The sequence below is a fragment of the Copadichromis virginalis genome, linkage group LG17, assembly GCF_057382275.1.
Source record: "Copadichromis virginalis isolate Kocher_CV1m ecotype Utaka linkage group LG17, C_Virginalis_male_GT1.1, whole genome shotgun sequence".
Lineage (NCBI taxonomy): Eukaryota > Metazoa > Chordata > Actinopteri > Cichliformes > Cichlidae > Copadichromis > Copadichromis virginalis.
Window position 1 is genome coordinate 1,357,422 of NC_140634.1, and position 20,079 is coordinate 1,377,500.

Genomic DNA, 20,079 nt, shown 5'->3' on the forward strand with positions numbered 1-20,079 from the left:
CAGAGGTGCTCGGGATCAGAATTAGATTGCATCGAGGGTAGCTGATTAATCCACTGAATTCATGCCAACTTTATACCATCTGGTATGAAAACAGCACAAACAGTGTACTGTCAGTGTGGGGAATGGAAATCAGCCAATCAGCGTGTCAAATATTGGGTTACAAACTGTTGACTTCAGTGAAACCTCAGAGCAGCAGCAGGTACAGCTCAGCTGATCAAAGCCTGTTCAGAGAAAATCTACAGGAGCTCTCAACAGAAGATATTGTGAGTGGGTGCAGGGCAGCTACTCTGTGGTTCCGACACGAGCTGCTGTGTTAAACACCAGATTACAGATTTGATCGTGACCAGGCGTTCTGTTCAGGACAGGCTGTTTACACCCCGCTAGGATATTATTCAACCTGAGTTAGAATAAATGTTAGTCGCTCTCCACGCGTGAAACGGTGTTATTTGGGGTAAAAACTACAAAGTCCAACATGCCCGCGGAGGTCGGGTTTTGTCACGTGACTCCTGCCGCATGTAGCGCGCGAGGACGCTGTTTACAAACAGCCGTAAGTCCCGCGTTTCGTGCCAGCCTAGCTTGTTCTGCGGGGGAAGCAGTCGGAGGATGGACGCTGAAAAGTCTCGGCCCTATTTCTTTGGCGACATCGGTGAGTACGAGAGCGAGACGGTCGGTAATCGAGGCCGAGTTAGCTCGGCAGGACTGGCACCGGCTGCCGTAATCCTTGTTCTGGAGCTAGCAGGTAATGACAGCTGTCATGTTATTACACAGACGGAATTATTCACCTGGAAAACGTGACGATGACGTGAGAGACACCTTCGCCGCTGCCTACATGGGCCTGCGTGGGCCTGCACGCGCACACACCGAGCAGTGGCACGCGGTAAAAAATGAAAACAATCTTGCTTATTGAACTCACGCACTGAGCCGTGAACCATAAACTACAATCGATCACATCCACTGATCAAAGCGCATTGATCACTGATCAGTGGTCAGTCTTGACCTTTAGCGTATTCTAGGTCAGTGGCGCCAGTTGGAGTCATCGTGTAAATGCCCCGTTTATAAGGTTGGGGACACCTGCAGTCAGCTGGGACTGAAGACGTCACTGGATGATGACGAAACGTTTCTCGCTACGTCCAGGTGAACAGAATCAACCTTTTTTCCTTACCTGGATGATTAAGCACGCATCGAGTCATGCATTTGACTTTGTCTCTGTAGAGGATGCGATGAACATCCTTTGGCATGTTTTAATTTACGTCCACTTTTAGATTTGAGTAGGCAGCTTGCACTGACAGAAGGCCACCGGTGTTCCAGATCTACTGGCGTTTAGATCAACTGGCGTTGGTCGAACAGATGTGTGGCAGTCTTGCGTTTCAGGAGCTGCTACCGACAAACCAGCAAAAAAACGCCAAATGTGTCACCTGTGACACTTGTGAGGTTGTCTCAAACACACTCCGTCAGTCTTGATGCTGTTGAACAACAAAATGTTTAAAATGTGGCGAGTTTACCTGGTGATATCCTCACGCGCGACGCGATCGCAAAAACAGCAAACAAGTAACACCACGCCGATGTTGTTCACGGGACAGCAAGAGTAAACGATCGGGAGACTCTAGTCGTCGTTATCGTTCCCCTCGCACGGTTTATTTCTCCGAATTCAGCGTTTTTGCTTCACAACTACAGCGAGCAGTTTACTTTGTGCACTAACATGGAGTCGAGTCAACCAGCGCCACCTCTGGCCACGTGCCACAGCCTACAGCCAGATCAACCTGTGACACACATCTGCAGCACGTTTGAATCAGTGTCATGCACATTTGTACCTTTCAATTGTGTCTGTTTGTGCGTCATGCAAATAAACCTTTGAAATGAATGAAATGATATCATATATTCCTTATTGGCCTACATTTGTACAAAATTCCAAATTATATACACAAAGTCATAGAAATCACCACTCCAATTGGTCATCATGATTTTGATATTCTCTTTTTCCATAACAATGAAATACGCCTTGGACAAATATGACACATCAATATTTCATTAGTGTTGTAACATCACATGTCGTTAGCATAGTCTGCCTGTGTCTTCCCTCTGCAAACGAACATTTCAGAGTTGGTTGTTATATACAGTCTGTATAAGTGTGGTTAATCTAATAAACATTTGTAAGGAGATGGCAGTTACTGTGAATGTACAGCAGGTGATTAGTAATAAACAGTCAGACAATGACTCTGACAATCTCATTCAATCTTGCAGATTGAATGCACCTTCTGTGGAAAGTGGTACCACACAGTGTTGTGGACAAATGTTGTGGGTGCTAAATAAACAGAAAAAAGTGATCCCTGTTGTCTTTGCTTACCGATTGTTTTTAGTGTTGACAATCCACATTGCTGCCATTGCATCTTTCAACATGTTTGTGGGCAGATTTGGATGTACCAGGGGTAAGTGCAGTCACTCAGCCTCTACTCACTGTGATCATAGCAGCAGGTGAAGATGTGTCACAAGTTAATCTAGTAGTGGGCTATGGTAGTAGTGGACTGAGCTCCATTGGAGACTGCTCCAGCTGCTGTGTGATAGTGGATCTGCTACAAATTGAAGATCATAAGCAAGTTTTGGAAATGAACCCTTGTATTATGTTGAAGAACAAACAATTGACATTGATTTTGTTGCTGTCATTTTGACCTGTACTGTGTAAATCCACTCAGAATTATCCAAAAACTGCAATAAAACAATAGCAACTTTATTTCCCATCAGATAAACATGTAGAACACAGACATACAACAGTTAGACTTTCCATAACTATTGTAGGAACAATTTGGTTTTTCGTTCTTACAAACACATTTCTGTTGAACTTGCCCAACGTTCTCAGTTTTTCAATGCTCAACATTTTCAATTTTGTCCACATGCTGGACAAAATGTGCTTTCTGCAGATGTGCTTCTTGCATTCCTCACAGAAAGTGCTTGTTTTCAAACAGGAATCTTCCTAACTAAGATTTAAAACAAAGGATTTCTACGTCTCCTCCAGTCTCACAAACAGATGACAAACCAAGCGACACACCTGAGTCACTAACTTTCTTAAATCCACTCACTCTCACTGGCTGTTTATTACTAATCACTGTGTAACTGCTGTGATTTCAAAGTAACTGCCGTCTCCTTACAAATGTTCATTAGATTAACCACACTTATACAGACTGTATATAACTCCAGCCATGTTGATGGATTGCCTATATTGGCTGGAAATATTCATTTCCAGGTAAAAGACACAGACAGACGATGCTTACAGGATGTGATGTGACAACACTAATGAAATATTGATGTGTCATATTTGTCCAAGGCGTATTTCATTGTTATGGAAAAAGAGAATATCAAAATCATGATGACCAATTGGAGTGGTGATTTCTATGACTTTGTGTATATAATTTGGGATTTTGAACAAATGTAGGCCAATAAGGAATATATGATATCATTTCATTCTTCAAAGGTTTATTTGCATGACGCACAAACAGACACAATTGAAAGGTACAAATGTGCATGACACTGATTCAAACGTGCTGCAGATGTGTGTCACAGGTTGATCTGGCTGTAGGCTGTGGCACGTGGCCAGAGGTGGCGCTGGTTGACTCGAGTCCATGTTAGTGCACAAAGTAAACTGCTCGCTGTAGTTGTGAAGCAAAAACGCTGAATTCGGAGAAATAAACCGTGCGAGGGGAACGATAACGACGACAAGAGTCTCCCGATCGTTTACTCTTGCTGTCCTGTGAACAACATCGGCGTGGTGTTACTTGTTTGCTGTTTTTGCGATCGCGTCGCGCATGAGGATATCACCAGGTAAACTCGCCACATTTTAAACATTTTGTTGTTCAACAGCATCAAGACTGACGGAGTGTGTTTGAGACAACCTCACAAGTGTCACAGGTGACACATTTGGCGTTTTTTTGCTGGTTTGTCGGTAGCAGCTCCTGAAACGCAAGACTGCCACACATCTGTTCGACCAACGCCAGTAGATCTAAACGCCAGTAGATCTGGAACACCGGCACACAGTATGTGTGTATATGAAATGGATTGTGGGAGGAAGTCCATGCCACCCCACAAAGAGCAAATAGACAAGGTTCAAGGTTCTTTATTTGTCACATGCATAGTTATACACTTGTATAAGTGTCAGGCTACATTTCACTGTGTGTTATAAGTATAACACACAGTGAAATGTAGCCTGACACGCTCCTCGACATGTGCAAAAATTGGGGGGGTGTAGAGGAAGAACATTATATATATATATATATATATATATATATATATATATATATATATATATATATATATATATATATATATATATATATATATATATATATATATATATATATATATATATATATATATATACATACATACATACATACATACATACATACATACATACATACATACATACATACATATAGTATATGCACTGGGTGAATGTTCAGTAGTGGCAGACCTGGTACAAAGGGTGCCAAGAAACTCAAACCTGGCCTCAGGTGTGGATGCAAGCTAAGTAAAAACAGGAAAAAGTTAATGCGGCTCTTAGAATTACACACACACACACTGACCATCACGCAGTGGTCACCGAGTGGTAGCAAAGCTTGAAAAGTACTAATTCCATATATGTTTATATATGTCCACTTTATTTATAGAGCAAAAACACCAAAATACACCAGGACACCAACATAAAGGGAACTGCAGTAATCAGTAAGCAAGTTGATATAAAAACGTGGCTCAATCTGTCAAAATCCTTAGGAAGAAAATAAAGCTTTACCTTAGCAAGAAGTCATAGCTGAATGAAGCTTAAAGCTTATTTGCTTTGTGAATTTAAAGGAGCTGTCAAAGAATATGCCAAGATACCTGACAGAGGAGTGAACAACAAAGCGCTCAAGAATGGTTTTGGAAAGATCTCCTAAATACCATAACCTCCATTTTGCTATTGTTAAGGTGGAGGAAGTTTGAGTTCATCCAGACTTTTATATCAGCAAGACAGTCCGATAACAGTTTCACAGAGTTGTCTTCATGCATGCTCAGACATCCAGGCAAGTAAATCCCAAAAAGCTGATTCTGTTCAACCTTTTGGGATCCAACGTCACTTGGATGAGTGATGAAACGTTTCTCCCACTGAAAACGCTGCGTCCAAGACTTGTTTTTCTTTTTTTATGAATGTCATCAGCAAAGCAGTGGAAAGAGATATTATATTTAAAATAAAAATCGACCCTAGAGCCAACATATATAAGGAAAATAAGAGTGGCCCTAGGATGGATCCTTGAGGAACTCCACAAGTAAGAGGTGCTGCAGCTGAGGAAGAAGCATCTATCTGGACTGAGAAGCTCCTGTTCATAAAGTAAGACTTAAACCACTGTGGAGCAGTTCCCTTAATGGCCACAGTGCTCGAGCCTTCATAACAGGATACTGTGAGTGTCGGCTACAAGCATCAGAAAAACAGGGGTTCCCAAAGATGCGCGGTGAGATCTAAAGTACACGCCGTGAATGCTGATTGGCCCGAAGAAGGCCAAGAGAAAGATGATTGGACTAGAATGGTGATGTCACAAACAGGTTGAGAGCGTGGGAAAGTGGAAGTGATGTGAAGTTTAGATTTAGCCGGCAACACCTGGGAGCAGACGGATGTGAGCTTCCTTATTGAACCTACACGTACGCTTCACTTAACACTGACAAAGACACAGGCTCACACTGGTTTACAGCAGCAGGGAACGACACTCCCAGTAGGGACCAGTACCTCAAATCTGATATTTTTCCAGTAGAAACTGTTGAAATCTTTCACAAAGTGTTTTGGAAGCTGTAGAGGTGAATGAGTGGGAGGTTTTTAAATGACTGTTAGAAGAGATTAAGCAACTTTTACAGCATGTTGATTTCTGTAAACAGTCCTTCAAGATTCCTAAGGACACACCAGGTTTGTCCAGGTTTGTCCTGGTGTGTTCGTCTCTGCGTTCAGCCCCGGGTCTGCGAGTGTATAGGTGTTCCACAGGCAACATGCAAACTGAGAAACCCCAGCAGAACAGCTGCTGTAAATGAGATGAGGTTTCAGTTCTTCCTGACGTGCTCCTCTGCAGGCTGCTGGGCGGAGCGAACAGAGGTGCACAAGGCAGCTTCGCTCGGCCAGGCCTCCCAACTGGAGGAGCTCATTCAGGGCGGAGCCTCGGTCAACATGGTGGCCGTGGATTCCATCACACCGCTGCACGAGGCGTGCCTCCACGGACAGGCCAAGTGTGTGCAGCTGCTGCTTGAGGCTGGAGCTCAGGTGAGTCACAGGCGCAGTAATGTGATCTACAGTCGGTCAAACTGTAGATCAAACAAGTAGAAATGGCTTGATAGAAAACACTCTGTTCCCCATGATGCTGTCAGGTGGATGCAAGGAATGTGGATGGAAGTACCCCGCTGTGTGATGCCTGTTCAGCTGGGAGTTTGGAGTGTGTGAGGCTTCTGCTGCAGTACGGTGCCAAGGCGAACCCTGCCCTCACCTCCCGCACAGCCTCACCCCTGCACGAGGCCTGCATGGGAGGTGAGAGTGTCGCGTGTTGTGCTTTTGTCTGTGTTTTTGGAAAATAAAAGTTAATTTTATATATGTTTGTATTTCAGGAAACTCTGAGTGTGTGAAGCTGCTGATTTCCATGGGAGCTTGTCTCGAGGCGTATGACCTTTACCACGGCACCCCGCTGCACGCGGCCTGTGCTAACGAGCACACGGACTGTGTTAGAGAGCTGCTCAATGCAGGTGAGGGTCTGCACAGTAGGATGAATCAAACACAGAGTACAACACAGTATAAGCTACCTTACAGTCAGCGTGCTAACTGTAGACCAGCAGGTATAAGGAGCAGATGAGAACACATTTTTAGCCCCTTACCCCGGAGCCGTAAAAGGATGGTGGGTACTGTTGCTGGTCACGCTGGGAGTGTGAACGCTCCGCTTTGGGAACACGAGAACGAGGCAACAGGATTTTCGTCCTGATGCCACAGGTGTGTGAGGAGCAGAGAGAGGTTTCCAACATGCTGTTGGTAAAAGCACGAGTGTTCTTCAGACATTATTGGCACACAATCACAGAAATGCTCCAGAAAGAACAAAAAGCACCTCCGTCAGTAATGTTTGCCCCCCTGAGAAACTGAGCTTTGTGTTGAGGCGCGGCACGAACCGCCGCGGTGCAACGATGTGTTAAATAACCACACCGACGTCTTCCTTCAGGCTTCAATGTTTCTGTTCTGCGTAGGCGCTAAAGTGAACGCCGCCAGGCTGCACGAGACTCCGCTGCACCACGCTGCTAAAAGCATGCGGGTGGAGACGATCGAGATGCTGGTGGAGTTTGGAGCCAACATCTACGCTCGAGATCAACACGAGAGGAGACCCGTGGACTACACCACGCCGGGCTCTCCCTCTGCAGCCTGCCTACAGTCTTATGAGAGTAAGTTTCATGAGTGTGCAGCACCAGCAGGAGGATCATTTTCACTTCCACGAAGCGTCAGAAAGACGACACCTGACATGTGCCATAACATTCTGATGCACAGCTGCTCAGCTGTCTTTCACTTCTCCAGCTTTACTCTCACAGTGAATCAGTGTTCTAGAGGCTGACACGTCATTTTGTTCTTGTGAAAAATGTCATATTATCATTTGCATGTGTTATGAACAGAGATTTGACATGTTTTCCCCGTGTTCAGCCTCTCCTCTGAGTCTGCAGCAGCTCAGCAGGTTGGCAGTGAGGAGGAAGCTCGGCACCAGGGCTCTAAATGTCATAGGCCAGCTGGAGGTCCCTAAACTCATCACCAGCTACCTCTGCTATCAGTGAGCGCCACCTGCAGGAGGAGCCGACCGGCGCTCAAAGGACTGGAAACTGCACAGCACTGTGTTAAATATGAGCACAGCTGGCACAGCTCTGGAGCTGCTGCCTGAGATTCCTTTAGTTTAAGAGCCCTGCCATGCACACACTGCAGCAGCTATTGCACTCGGCGTGTTCAGGCTGTGTGATCGCATTAGTGCTGCTGTAAGATGAGATGTTTTTAAAGAGCAGAGTAACACTGACTTTCACTTGGCTTGCTCTCTAACACACACACACACACACACACACACACACACACACACACACACACACACACACACACACACACACACACACACACACACACACTGAACACATGTTCTTTGCTTCTGTCTCGTTTGCAAAGCTAGTTTAAACATGTGTGTTGAACGTGGACAAAATATGTGGATGTTGACTCTGATGTTGTGACATCACCACCTGTTAACAGGAAGTGTTTAAATGCACAGTGTCTGTGCTGTAAATGCCTTTAATGCTGCTGAAAACACACGATACACATTTAATGTTTGGTTTCTATGCTGGTCGACAGTTTGTGAGTCTGAGAGGAAGCACAAAGCAGCAACACACTGCTGCACTGCACGTCTTTGGGTATGACCTCGAGTCGGGAGGAAACGAGAGTGATGTTAGTCCCGCAGCTACTTTAAAATAAGCTCAGCACTTCACTCTCTGCATGTGATGCGTTTAGTCGACTGGCAGTGATGGCAGGGACAGCGAGTGGAAACGCAACAGCAGCTTTTCTATCTGCTCATGTTAACACAAGCAGCACTGACAGACTCGCCTCCTACAGTAGCTTCTGTTATCAGAGACGGCGGCTCTCACACCTTCTCTTTGACTTTGTTAGTTAGATGATGTGTGGGGGACTTGTTTGCCAGCGACTAATCTGAGTCCTAAACAGCTTCATGAACAGTCTGTCTACCTCCAGAGCAGAGTGTGCTTCCAATCCATGACTGTGTAAGGCTGTTTATTTTTAACTGGAAACGACGCTCAGGAAGACGAGATGTTGCTTTTGGAAGCAGCTAATGGTTTCTGGATCAAACGCTGGATCTGCTGGGACAGCGCAGCACAGACTCAAAGTATGAAATGATGAAGTGGGGCATGGCGTGCAAAGGAAAGAAAGCTTCTCGTAAGAGGAATACCAAGCAAGTCTGCTGTCAGGGCTGCAGCGTGAAACTCTGCAGATGCTCCCTGCTGGTGCAGTTCCAGGAGACGCTGATCCTGGTCACTTATTTATAGCCGTGAGACATTTATTCCATTAAATCTGCTCCACAGGCGACGCACTGAGCCCTGTCAGGTCGTAATATTTTTAACAGGAGGCACAGGAAGCTGGTATGAATTCCTTCAAGTTCTTTATATTGTTTCTTTTCCCTGTCTGGCAGTTATTAACTGTGATTTATCCTTGGAAAGGGAGTCAGGCCACAGGCCTCTCTTTAGCAGTGTTATTGGATTATGTGTCTGTAAATACCTGCAGCACATTCTTAATAATAATAATATTAATGGTCTTAATGATCAGCCAAACGTCTCGGGAACCGTTTAACTTCTGGGTGGTCTCTGATGAAGCAGTCGTTGTTTTTAACACCACTGCTGATCTCACAAAGACACCGTATTCACAAATCACAACTGTCACTGACTCGTGCTCAGGTTACATCACCTACAGAGAGTGGACGCACATCTGTGACCTCACACTGCTGCAGAAGCGCTTCACAGCTGGATTCTGTTGAGTGACCACTGGGTGGTGATGAGTGTCACACTCTGTGCTCTCTGATCTACGTCCACACTGATGCATGCTTTTCTCTCTGTTTTGGCCTCCCGTCCACACTGAGACGCCGTTTTCGCTCAAGGAAAACGCAGCATTTTGCGTCGCAGTGTGGACAGCGCAAACGTAGACTTTCTAAAACAATGACGCATTTTACTCTGTGAAAACGCAGGGTGGACGCAGAGCGTTGTCAAATCTATCTGGGCTAATGTGGAGGTGGTACAAACATTCATGTGTGGGCTCAGGGACGTCTCTCAGTTTCAGGCAGGTACACTCCTCTCGTCACATTCACCAGCAGACGGCGTCTTTGTGACTGGGTAACATGGTGGCTCCGCCCTTTATAGTTTCCATACTTGCAACTATTCCATTTGAAAATAACAGCAGCAGCAAGCCCGAGTCACACAGGTCGCTCTGCAAACTCCCGTTTGCCAGGGAAAATGTGGATCCCACACCCAGCTGCCAAGTAGGCGCTACTGTGAAACTGGCTGCAAAGATAGTTAGTTAGTTAGTTAGTTAGTTAGTTAGCAAATGTTGGTATTTTCATCCAAACTACAAGGAAGTTCCTGGTGGAGCCTCCATCACAAACCCAACAGCCACCCGTGAGCTGGTTGGAGAATCTTTTATTGAGGAGAAAACAAGCAGACGGTTTCATGCCGAGGTTAGTTTATGTTGTGTGTAAGAAGCGACTCGACCATTCGATTGGCTCCTGTAATGCCTCCTCTCACTGACATAATACATTTCCATGTCGCAGTGCTTCATGTTATAGCCTGAACCACGAGAACTCGCCTCTTTTCTTCCTCGCACACCTGATGACATGAAGGATCAACTCTGTGCACGTGTGGCCTGCTGACATCACCCTTCAGTGTTTTAGCTTCTCCTCGCTGCTGTCTTCAGCTGCCAGCCGGCACAGTTACCTTGCCCAGCTTTAAAGAGCACGGGGCGTCTGTCAGCGCTCGTGCAGATCAGCACCTGCTGTGTTGCCTGTTGGTCTGACAGCTTCAGCAAGAATTCAGAACCAATATTTCATAGTTCATGCCTTCATCCAAATCTCTGTTCACTCCCTCGTTTGGCCAAACGTGAGCGGGCTTCACGATGCTGGCCTGCTGTCATAAATACGCACGCTGTAAAAAGTTAATCAAAATCTAGATTCCTAGAAACGTACCATGTCAGGCTGTTACTCATTTGAAAGAAATGCAGCCGGGGTCATTGTAACGTCAGCCTGTAAATGGTTTGGAAGCACAGCTCTCACGGAGCGCTGCCTTCAACAGCAAATCAAATCCTCTGCTTCAGGCTGAAAATAACTGCTATGAAATGTGTTTGGTGTCAAAGGCTTGGGCTGAAGAACGACACGAGGGCAGCGCCCAGCTACTGAAGATAAGAAGCGTCTCTCAGTCCATAACAGAGCTTTGAAAGCAAAGCTTGCTGTAGACAGCATTTCTTTTCTGCTGATTGAACAGATGCAGTTCTCTCTCAAGCACTGATTAAAATCCTGATCAATAACACACAACGTGTCCTCAGTATCCATGTTGTTAAACTGCTCTGCATGTGATGAATAAACTTAAAGTGCACTAACGATGTGTTTGCTGACCTTTTTTTCCTGCATGAATTCAGAGAAACAACAGGACCTGCATGCTGGCCCGGGCCATCATGGCGGCATCGGTCTGTGTCAGATCACAACAGCAGGTGCTGAACAGGCCAACTTATTCTAGAAAGCACCGTTTGTGACCAGCATAGGATTGTTGACAGCACTGTAGCATGGCGTTTTATTTCTCCCGTGTCGTTCCATCATTGAAGAGATGCTCGATGGACCGATTCTTATATCGTGCTGTGCACAGCATTCACACTCCCATGGATGCATCAGAGAGCAGCTTGGTGTTAGGATCTTGCCCAAGGATGCTTGGCAGGGATCGAACTACCAACCTTCCAATTAGTAGGTGACCTGCTCTGCAGCCGCTCCACGGTAACCAATAACTGAGTCCAAAAGTCCCAAACAACCAAACATGACGCACTAACGCACAACAAGGTGTTTATAGATGAAACAAGTCTGTAAAACCGCAGGTATTAAAGATGCATGTATACACAAATATGTTGGCTTGTACTCATCATGATCAAATACACTCGACAGGGAAATGTGTCACATATACTACAGCACACTGGCTGCTTCTCCCTCAGCCTGGTTCAAGGGAGTTTTTCTTCCCACTGTCACCAAGCTAACCCTGCGTGTCCTAAGACTGTGGGAGCAGCAGACGCAGGGGAACATGCAAAGTCCACAGAAAGGCAGGTGGAGGAGTCACACAGCACCTCCCTGCTGTGAAGCAACAGTGCTAACCACCACCCCAACTTGGAGATATGTTTATATATATAACTTGATTGGTTCAGGGTTGTGTGTGACGTGCACAAATACAAAGCTCAAACTCACGTTTACATGAAGCCGTGTGGGTCAGAGGAAAGCTCATGGTTATCTAATGTGCTGAAATCAAGCAGCTGCCATTCACAGCTACTAACAATGTTATTAACTCAGTTTCCTGCCCTCAGCTGCCACAGCAGCACCTCCTGTGGTCTCAGCTGTACTCGGAGTATGACGTGTGTTTACGTGAGTTACTGCTGCCTTCCTGTCAGCTCAAAGGACTCTGGCCATCCTTCTCTAACCTCTGGCATCAGAGAGCTGCTACTTCCTGGATATCTCCTCTGTTCAAACCATTCTCTGTAAACCCCAATGACTTTGGGGTGGAAAGATCCCAGTACATCACCAGTTACTGAATTTCTCAGACCAGTCCATGTACCAGCGATAACCACACCATGTTCAAAGCCACCTTAATCACTTTCTCCTAGTTTGAACTTTAGCATCTCTTCATGCTAAGTCAGTATATCCTAATGCTGCCATGTGATTGGCTTATCAGATATTTGTGGAAAAACGTAGCAGGTGCATCTATGGCAGCAGCAGGTGAGCGCATGTGACTGGAGTGATGCACAAAATGTGGACGCTCAGGAGGAAGAGGACAGGACATGCATTTCCTGTTTAAAGTCAAGATAAGATGCTCTGTAACTGTCACACTTAGACTTCATTGACTGTAGTCTTGTGATTGCTGTCAGAATCAGTGCTGTTTATAAGCGCTGGTTGCTGCTGACATGATTTTAGCTCATGCAGCAGCCCGCTCAGTTCCCCTCATTTGCCGCTAGGTGGCGCCATGGACAAAGAAATCCTTTGTCATGCAAACAGATAGTGTATAATGTTGGTGAGCATGAAACAGGCTGTGTCAGCATGTGTTCAGACCCTGAGGGAAAAGACAAGATGAGCTTCTGTGGCCACTCTCCAGCTTGTGGCTAAATAATTTGGCCCAGCTGATTTCCTCACATCCCTCGCTCTGCCTCCTGAGGACCACATCTGTCATTAGGCCATAAACAGATGGGGCATCGCATCTTGGCGGTAAAAGAGGAGCAGGGGGAAGTCAAATGGAGCCAAGCAGATTGTGGATTGGAGCGTCTGAGCAGACAGGAACTGGGAGGTTTTTATTTGAGAGTCAGAGATAAACACAGGGCTGGATGCTGTGATGGTCCAGTGCTTCGCTCCTTCAACAGACACTGCAGCCTGGAAATCACCACGCTCAAATGAGCAGCAGATGTGATCACTGCGCTGAAGGCTAGCGTCACATTTGCAGGCCAGCATGCATGTGCACTAAAAGTTCATATCCAGATGTTCATTAAAGTGGGTGATGTCTAGAAAGAGCAACGGGAAGCTTGAGTTCAGTGACCGATGGGGGATACGATGACTCCAGCTGTATGCAGGATGTCAGGTAGACTGTCACAGGTTTGGATCTCCAGACAAAGCCGGGCTAACTGTTTCAGGGTCGGGGTCAGATGAGCAGGGCTGCACTGTTGGATATTTGACATTAATGAACTTGAGATTCCCTTAGAATGAGAGCAGAATCACTGGTGGGAAATACGAACTGGACGCTTCTGTCTCAAACATGCAGCGCGCCTGAACGTGCAGCTTGTTTCTCTTCTTTCGTTACACCGTCCGTGGCCTCACGCTCACTTTTCTTGCTCCCGTATTGATGTTTTGTGCCTGGAGTGAGCTGGAGGTCAGAGGTTTCTGCAGAAAGGCCATGTCGGTGACGGAGCAGCTGTTGGAGTTCTTTCGTGCATTCATGTCAGAATAAAAGCTTCATAGAAAGAAAGAAAATAATGCTTTTATTGTGTGGTGTAACATTGTTGTTGCTGCTACAGATTCACACATAAATACATTTAAAAGAAGAGGCAACAGCGCTCTTACTGGCAGCTGTCGCCTTGTCCTGCAGCGCTTTTATACTGAAGGTGCAACGTCCACCTTTTAAAAGATTTACAGCGGTTTCACAGGAACGTCATTATCACGGCTGAGAGTCGAATGATTAACAGACTCGTACACGTGTAACGATGGTGCAATAATCAACAGTGTGTTCATCAAAAATGAGCATATTGTAGTCTAAAACCGTGTGTTCTCTGTGTTGGACTGAACACGGCTGTTTCTATAACGTGACATACATGACGTGACTCGTGCTGTGCAGGCACACAGCATGCTGGGACTGCAGCACACACACTCCATTAACATGTTGCTCAGAGAGCCCAGACTGTCATTCCTCCTCAGTCACACGAAGCTGAAACACTGTAACTGCTTACATGATTCAGGTCCTGTTTGCGTGTTGAGGCCCACTCTGCTGCAGCACGGCGTCCACAGCCCCAGTGGCCTGGCATACGGTAGGCTTGTTAGGCACCACACTCTGGTTTGTGTCTCTTTGGATTTTTTTTCTTTTTTTGTCCACGTGCTGGTAAAGTTTAGTCACCGTAAACCACCCGGTTAGTGTCAGGATGCTGTGGTTTGGGTTCAAACACACTTCGTCACAGCAGCTTGGCTCATTGAGGCTTTCACCCACAGAGTCGGGGAGAAGATGCCAAAAGGAGCTGATATATCATAATGATGCTGGATCAATACTGCCTAATCACATTATCTGCACTGACCGATGATGCAACACCAGATCGTCCTGCCAAAACACGAAGTGCCCCCTTTTATAGACAGGCGCAGACTAAATACTGGGAACATTCATGTCCTTGTTTTCCACTGAAGTGGCAGATGTGTGTGTGTCTGTGTGTGTGTGTGTGTGTGTGTGTGTGTGTCTGTGTGTGTGTGTGTGTCTGTGTGTCTGTGTCTGTGTGTGTCTGTGTGTGTCTGTGTGTGTGTGTGTCTGTGTGTGTCTGTGTGTGTCTGTGTGTGTGTGTGTGTGTGTGTGTCTGTGTGTCTGTGTCTGTGTGTGTCTGTGTGTGTCTGTGTCTGTGTGTGTCTGTGTGTCTCTGTGTGTGTGTGTCTCTGTGTGTGTGTGTGTGTGTGTGTGTCTGTGTGTGTGTGTGTGTGTCTGTGTGTGTGTGTGTGTGTGTGTGTGTCTGTGTGTCTGTGTGTGTGTGTGTGTGTGTGTGTGTGTGTCTGTGTGTCTGTGTGTGTGTGTGTCTGTGTGTGTGTCTGTGTGTGTGTGTGTGTGTGTGTGTGTCTGTGTGTGTGTGTCTGTGTGTGTGTGTGTGTGTGTCTGTGTGTGTCTGTGTGTGTGTGTGTGTGTGTGTGTGTCTGTGTGTGTGTCTGTGTGTGTGTGTGTGTGTGTGTGTGTCTGTGTGTGTGTCTGTGTGTGTGTGTGTGTGTGTGTGTCTGTGTGTGTCTGTGTGTGTGTGTGTGCGTGTGTGTGTCTGTGTGTCTGTGTGTGTGTGTGTCTGTGTGTCTGTGTGTCTGTGTGTGTGTGTGTGTCTCTGTGTGTGTGTGTGTGTCTGTGTGTCTGTGTGTGTGTGTGTGTGTGTGTCTGTGTGTCTGTGTGTGTGTGTGTGTCTCTGTGTGTCTGTGTGTGTGTGTGTGTGTGTGTGTCTGTGTGTCTGTGTGTGTGTGTGTGTCTCTGTGTGTGTGTGTGTGTGTGTGTGTGTGTGTGTCTGTGTGTGTGTCTGTGTGTGTGTGTGTCTCTGTGTGTGTCTGTGTGTGTGTGTCTCTGTGTGTGTGTGTGTGTGTGTCTGTGTCTGTGTGTGTGTGTGTGTGTCTCTGTGTGTGTGTGTCTGTGTGTGTGTGTGTGTGTGTGTGTGTCTGTGTCTGTGTGTGTGTGTGTGTGTGTGTAAACATGATCCCAGCAGCACACACCACCTGGCAGTGTTTCAGTCTTCACAGAGAAGAATAGCTGGTGTATTTCAGGCGTATCCAGCATCATCACTTACTGAGGCCGCTCTGGTGCACTAAGTATCACCAGCAGTGTGTCAGTAAACCTGCGTGAGACGGTTTTATTTCCAGTCCTCATCAACATGAATCTTCTAAAGAACAAACACCTACTTTTAAAAACGTTCGTGCTGTACACTAAAGTGTTGCTAAAGGGAACTGCAGCTGATCAGATCCTTCCTGTCCTCTATCAGGAGCACCGGGTCTCGGTCGGAGGGTGGACACGGAGAAACTCCACAGACACCACCCAGCAAGCAACAAGAAACACATAACAATGACATAAATCAAGCAAACATCCATCTTGTAAATTATAACACGAGGCAAAACCAGCAGCGATGCTGGAAGCAGATATAGAAGATTAGCGCTTTAATTATAATCATTTATTGATTACAACAGTAGATTAAAGGCTGCTTAATTGTTTCCAGCTCCACACTGGCCTCCACCCTCACGTCTGCTCCCACACTCACAGACTGCTTTGACATAGTCACGTGTGTCTGGATCACAGCGCCCGGGGTTACACGCACTCACGCTCACGAGCACACCAGCGCACAGGGACACTTCAAAAGCAGCGCGATGGTGCAGACATCTGGTAGTAGTTTCTGGAGGGAGTCCCCCGTCACAGAGTTTTCCAATCTCAAATAAAGTTGCCTCGGTGCGAATGAAGTCAACAGAGTTTCCTTCCCAGACGCTTTTCCTCTCAGTCTTTGTTTTTCAGCGGCTGATGCAGATCCAGTGAAGCGTGAGAGGCCTCGGCCCGCACGACGCCCGGCTGACCTGCTGCTGTTCTGTGGAGAGTTCCTTTACTTCACGGGGAAGCTGAATGATCTGCCTTCGTTAGCTGCTGCTGCCCAGGACGAATAAAAGATCCGCGGGCCCAAACACAGCAGAGGTCTAGTCATCACACAGCAGGTGGTAACTCAAGCAGCTGTTTGACAGAAGAGTCGCTCACAATCAGTTTGGCCTCAGAGGCTCAGATGTTCTGTGGCTCATGTGTTCTTACTCCAGGTGGATGCAGCACAGACTGAGAGTGAAGGAACTGATGTTGTGTTTCTAAAAACGTCACCTCATGGTGAGAAACAGCACCAGCCACCTGTGAGCCAGTGCGTGAAGGATAACAACAATGTGTCTGGTTGAACAGTCGGCCTGACCGTTGCCACTCAGTATGACAGGTCCTTCCTAAGAACACTGACTGTTCATTCTCAGCCCAGATTTAAAACGAGTCATGACCACAGCGCTGCTGCTGAACAGATTCTTCATGTGTGTCCTGACCGAAGCTGGAGAACCAATCAAAAACATCCTTCAACACTAACCAGGTGAGGTCACTGCCAGCCTTCAAGCGTCACACGCTGAGAAAGAACACACCCGTCCCTCTGTGAATACCTGAGGATGAAACTGTACAGTGGTTGCCCTCCCTGATCAGACTACGTTACACCTGTCTATTTACGCTTCATGTTCAACCGGGCAGCTCCCATTAAAAGCAAATATTCACATACCAGCTCAAGGTGAGGTTGCATAACGAACCTGAAGAACTGTTAGATCATTTGAAGAATGCTGAGACACATGGCTGCCAGTCGAAACCAAGCAAATGCACAGTTTCAGATTTATTGTTCCTTACATGAGCTTAGAGCCCAGCGTGAGCTGTGTGCAGGTCTCTGCTGTTCGATCCCCGCCTGCTGCCGCCCGTGCAGGACGCTGACCACGAGCGTGTGAGTCGCAGAGAGACAACACACCGAAAGAGCAGAGGAGTGTTTGTGTGAAGCTGCTACCTGTGGGTGAAAGCTGCACGCGTGATTGTTGATGAGCTCTTTCTGCCACACAGATGCACATTAAACAAAGATGTTCACACACAAGCAAATGCTCGTGTGTCACTTTGACTTTTCTATCCACGGTTTGTTGGTTTTGTTCACTTTGAAGTGACGCACGAGCACATTTCTGTTTCATGCACATATTCAACGACTTCACGTATGTGAGCATTTAAAGAATGTCAACAGGATGTTTCAAGCACTTTATTAATTAGCTAAAGATGGAAGCAACTTTAATTGGCTACTTTAAACTTACAGTTTTTTATTTAAAGCCTTTACTCATTGCTCCAGCAACAGTCCTGTTATTGTTAAAACTGTGAATCAAAGAGTGTTTCTGTTAAAATCATTATCATAACTTCACTCATCAGTATCATACAGTTATGTGTTTGCAGCTGGGCCCCATCATTGTTTGTCAGCGTTCACACTGTAGAGGTTTTTATAAACAACTGAATTAAAGCTGCACTGGAATGATTTTCCTCCTAAACGCCGTCTGACGACTGATAAATGTTCCTGTGAGAGCGGCTTTGTCCCGTCTGTGTGAGCTGATGTCATTATGTCACCTGAAAAACAAATGTGGAGAACAGAATGTGCTGAAGCTGCTGTTTGGTTTTCAGATTGTGTTTCTCTCCCTGACAGCTGCTAATTACACGGCCTCACCTCAGTGTGCGCACGCTGAGAGCTCGCTCTACATACCAGCAGAGATGTCGGTGCTGGGGCTGAAGGAGGAGCCGTCAGGTTGTAAATACTTTGGCACAATGTGTGTGTCGCTGCTTTGTATGCTGAGATTCTTGAAACCTGTGCTTGTTATGTACTGAATGCCACATAAATATGCTAAATATATGATGAACGTGACCCCATTCTTCTGTAATAACACAGCGGTGAAGCAGTTTTGGCAGGTACAAGTCAAGTTACCTAACTCGTTGGCTCCTGATACAAATCACTGAAATGTGATGTGTGTGACGTTCCAACACAAGTCGTGTCCTGACCCTGTGAGTGTGGTGGGAGACCTGAGGCTGGGCCCACCCCACCGTGCTGGACCAGTATTATATGCTCACTTCATACACTTGATGATTAAGATGAAACAATTAAATCTGGGTAAAATGATTAAGCTCTGTAATCCCTGTGTTGAACTGAAGAAGGACAAATCAGATGTTAAAGGTCAGTCGTGGTAGAAATGCAGGAGAGCACGTCGTTCAGAGACACGGCGGCAGGCGAGTGAGCGATGCACGCAGTCCTGTTCCAGCTGTCACTGCTGCAGACACAGCTGCGTCACCACCGCTAAGATTCGTCTCTGCCAACAAACACGCAGATTAAAAAAGACTTTTTGTTTTAAACATACAGAACGAATTATGACCGAGTCAAACGTGTGTGATTACCAGTGTCATCTGCAGGAAACAGAGCTGAGTAAAATTCACAGTGATGTTTCTAACATCAGGGTCAAAGAACGCACGTCGATGACTAACACAGTATGTTGCTGCCAGGCCTGTTTGAAACAGGAACAAACATTTGGGCCTCTTTACAGCAGGAACCAGCGGAGTGCATGTCTGTGAGGAGCGTCCGACTCCAAAGCTCACGAACTTTGGCTGAAATGATCACGTTTGATAAAGTGATTACAGCTGCACTGCTGTGATGCAGTTTTGTTCTGCAGCCTGCTGCAAAGCTGCCCGGAAACAACAGCAGAGTAGTTTGAGTATCTGAGTCTGAGTGAACAGTCGGTTTAATGGCAGCTAAGTGATCGTGCCTTTGCCCCAGCTGCACCTTTGGAAAAGCCTCCCTGCTTCTGCTCGTGCCTCAGACTCTAGCCAATCCTTCCAATCGAGATGGAAAGCGTACTTATTTAACCTGCTTTCTCAGTTCATACCCTTTTTAAACCTAGAATAACGTTTATTGCTGGTTTTTGCATTCATCCTCCTGAATTGAGCATAACTATTTTACTCTTCCGGTCTGCGAGTGCCTACCTCCTGACTGTGCCCGATCTGTAATGAATTATGCTGAGTCTCTGTATCATTGTGAGCACTTTGGTGCCTTTGGGTTTTTCAATGTGTATATAAATGAAACTGTATTGTATTGTGAGTGTGTGCATGCACCTTTGTGTAACCCCTCGCTGTGTTTGCTGTAGCTGCGTGTGTGTGTCTGCAGACACTGTGTGCCTTCAGCAATAAAACAAAGACTTTCCCTGCAGCATTAAATCGCTGCTTCTCTCTAAACTCTAATAACAGTTTATTGAAAGATCAGATTAGCCTGAACAAATCAGCCTGGCGCCTGAAAGGAGAACAGTTTGGACCTGCAGCCATCCTGCCCTGCTTTCAAAGCTCACGTGCTTCTTTGGTGCTGGCTGGTGAGGCTGATGGCTTCTGTCATCGTCTCGTGTGTTTGTCCCCTGCTGATGTGCTAGAGAAGTACTGAAGCTAAACGCTCACAGCTCAGTGACATTCATCCAATGCAGCCTCACGGCAATTTGTGCAATTCTTCCTATA

The 20,079-nt window shown here is 46.3% G+C and overlaps 1 protein-coding gene across 2 annotated transcripts; it reads left to right on the forward strand.

The window, feature by feature from the left end:
• The first annotated feature begins 466 nt into the window (after nucleotides 1-466).
• On the forward strand, nucleotides 467-11,156 carry LOC146688711 (ankyrin repeat and SOCS box protein 13-like). 2 transcript variants are annotated; one of them, XM_085437538.1, is made up of 6 exons: nucleotides 473-646; nucleotides 6,081-6,268; nucleotides 6,373-6,529; nucleotides 6,607-6,741; nucleotides 7,231-7,422; nucleotides 7,676-11,156. In XM_085437538.1, exons 1-6 carry the CDS (start codon nucleotides 604-606, stop codon nucleotides 7,801-7,803), a joined length of 843 nt encoding a protein of 280 aa, XP_085293664.1. In that variant the 5' UTR covers nucleotides 473-603; the 3' UTR covers nucleotides 7,804-11,156. The 2 variants fall into 2 exon arrangements, with proteins under 2 accessions (XP_085293663.1, XP_085293664.1); XM_085437537.1 differs by having other exon boundaries at nucleotides 467-646; nucleotides 7,231-7,743.
• The last annotated feature ends 8,923 nt before the right edge of the window (nucleotides 11,157-20,079 follow it).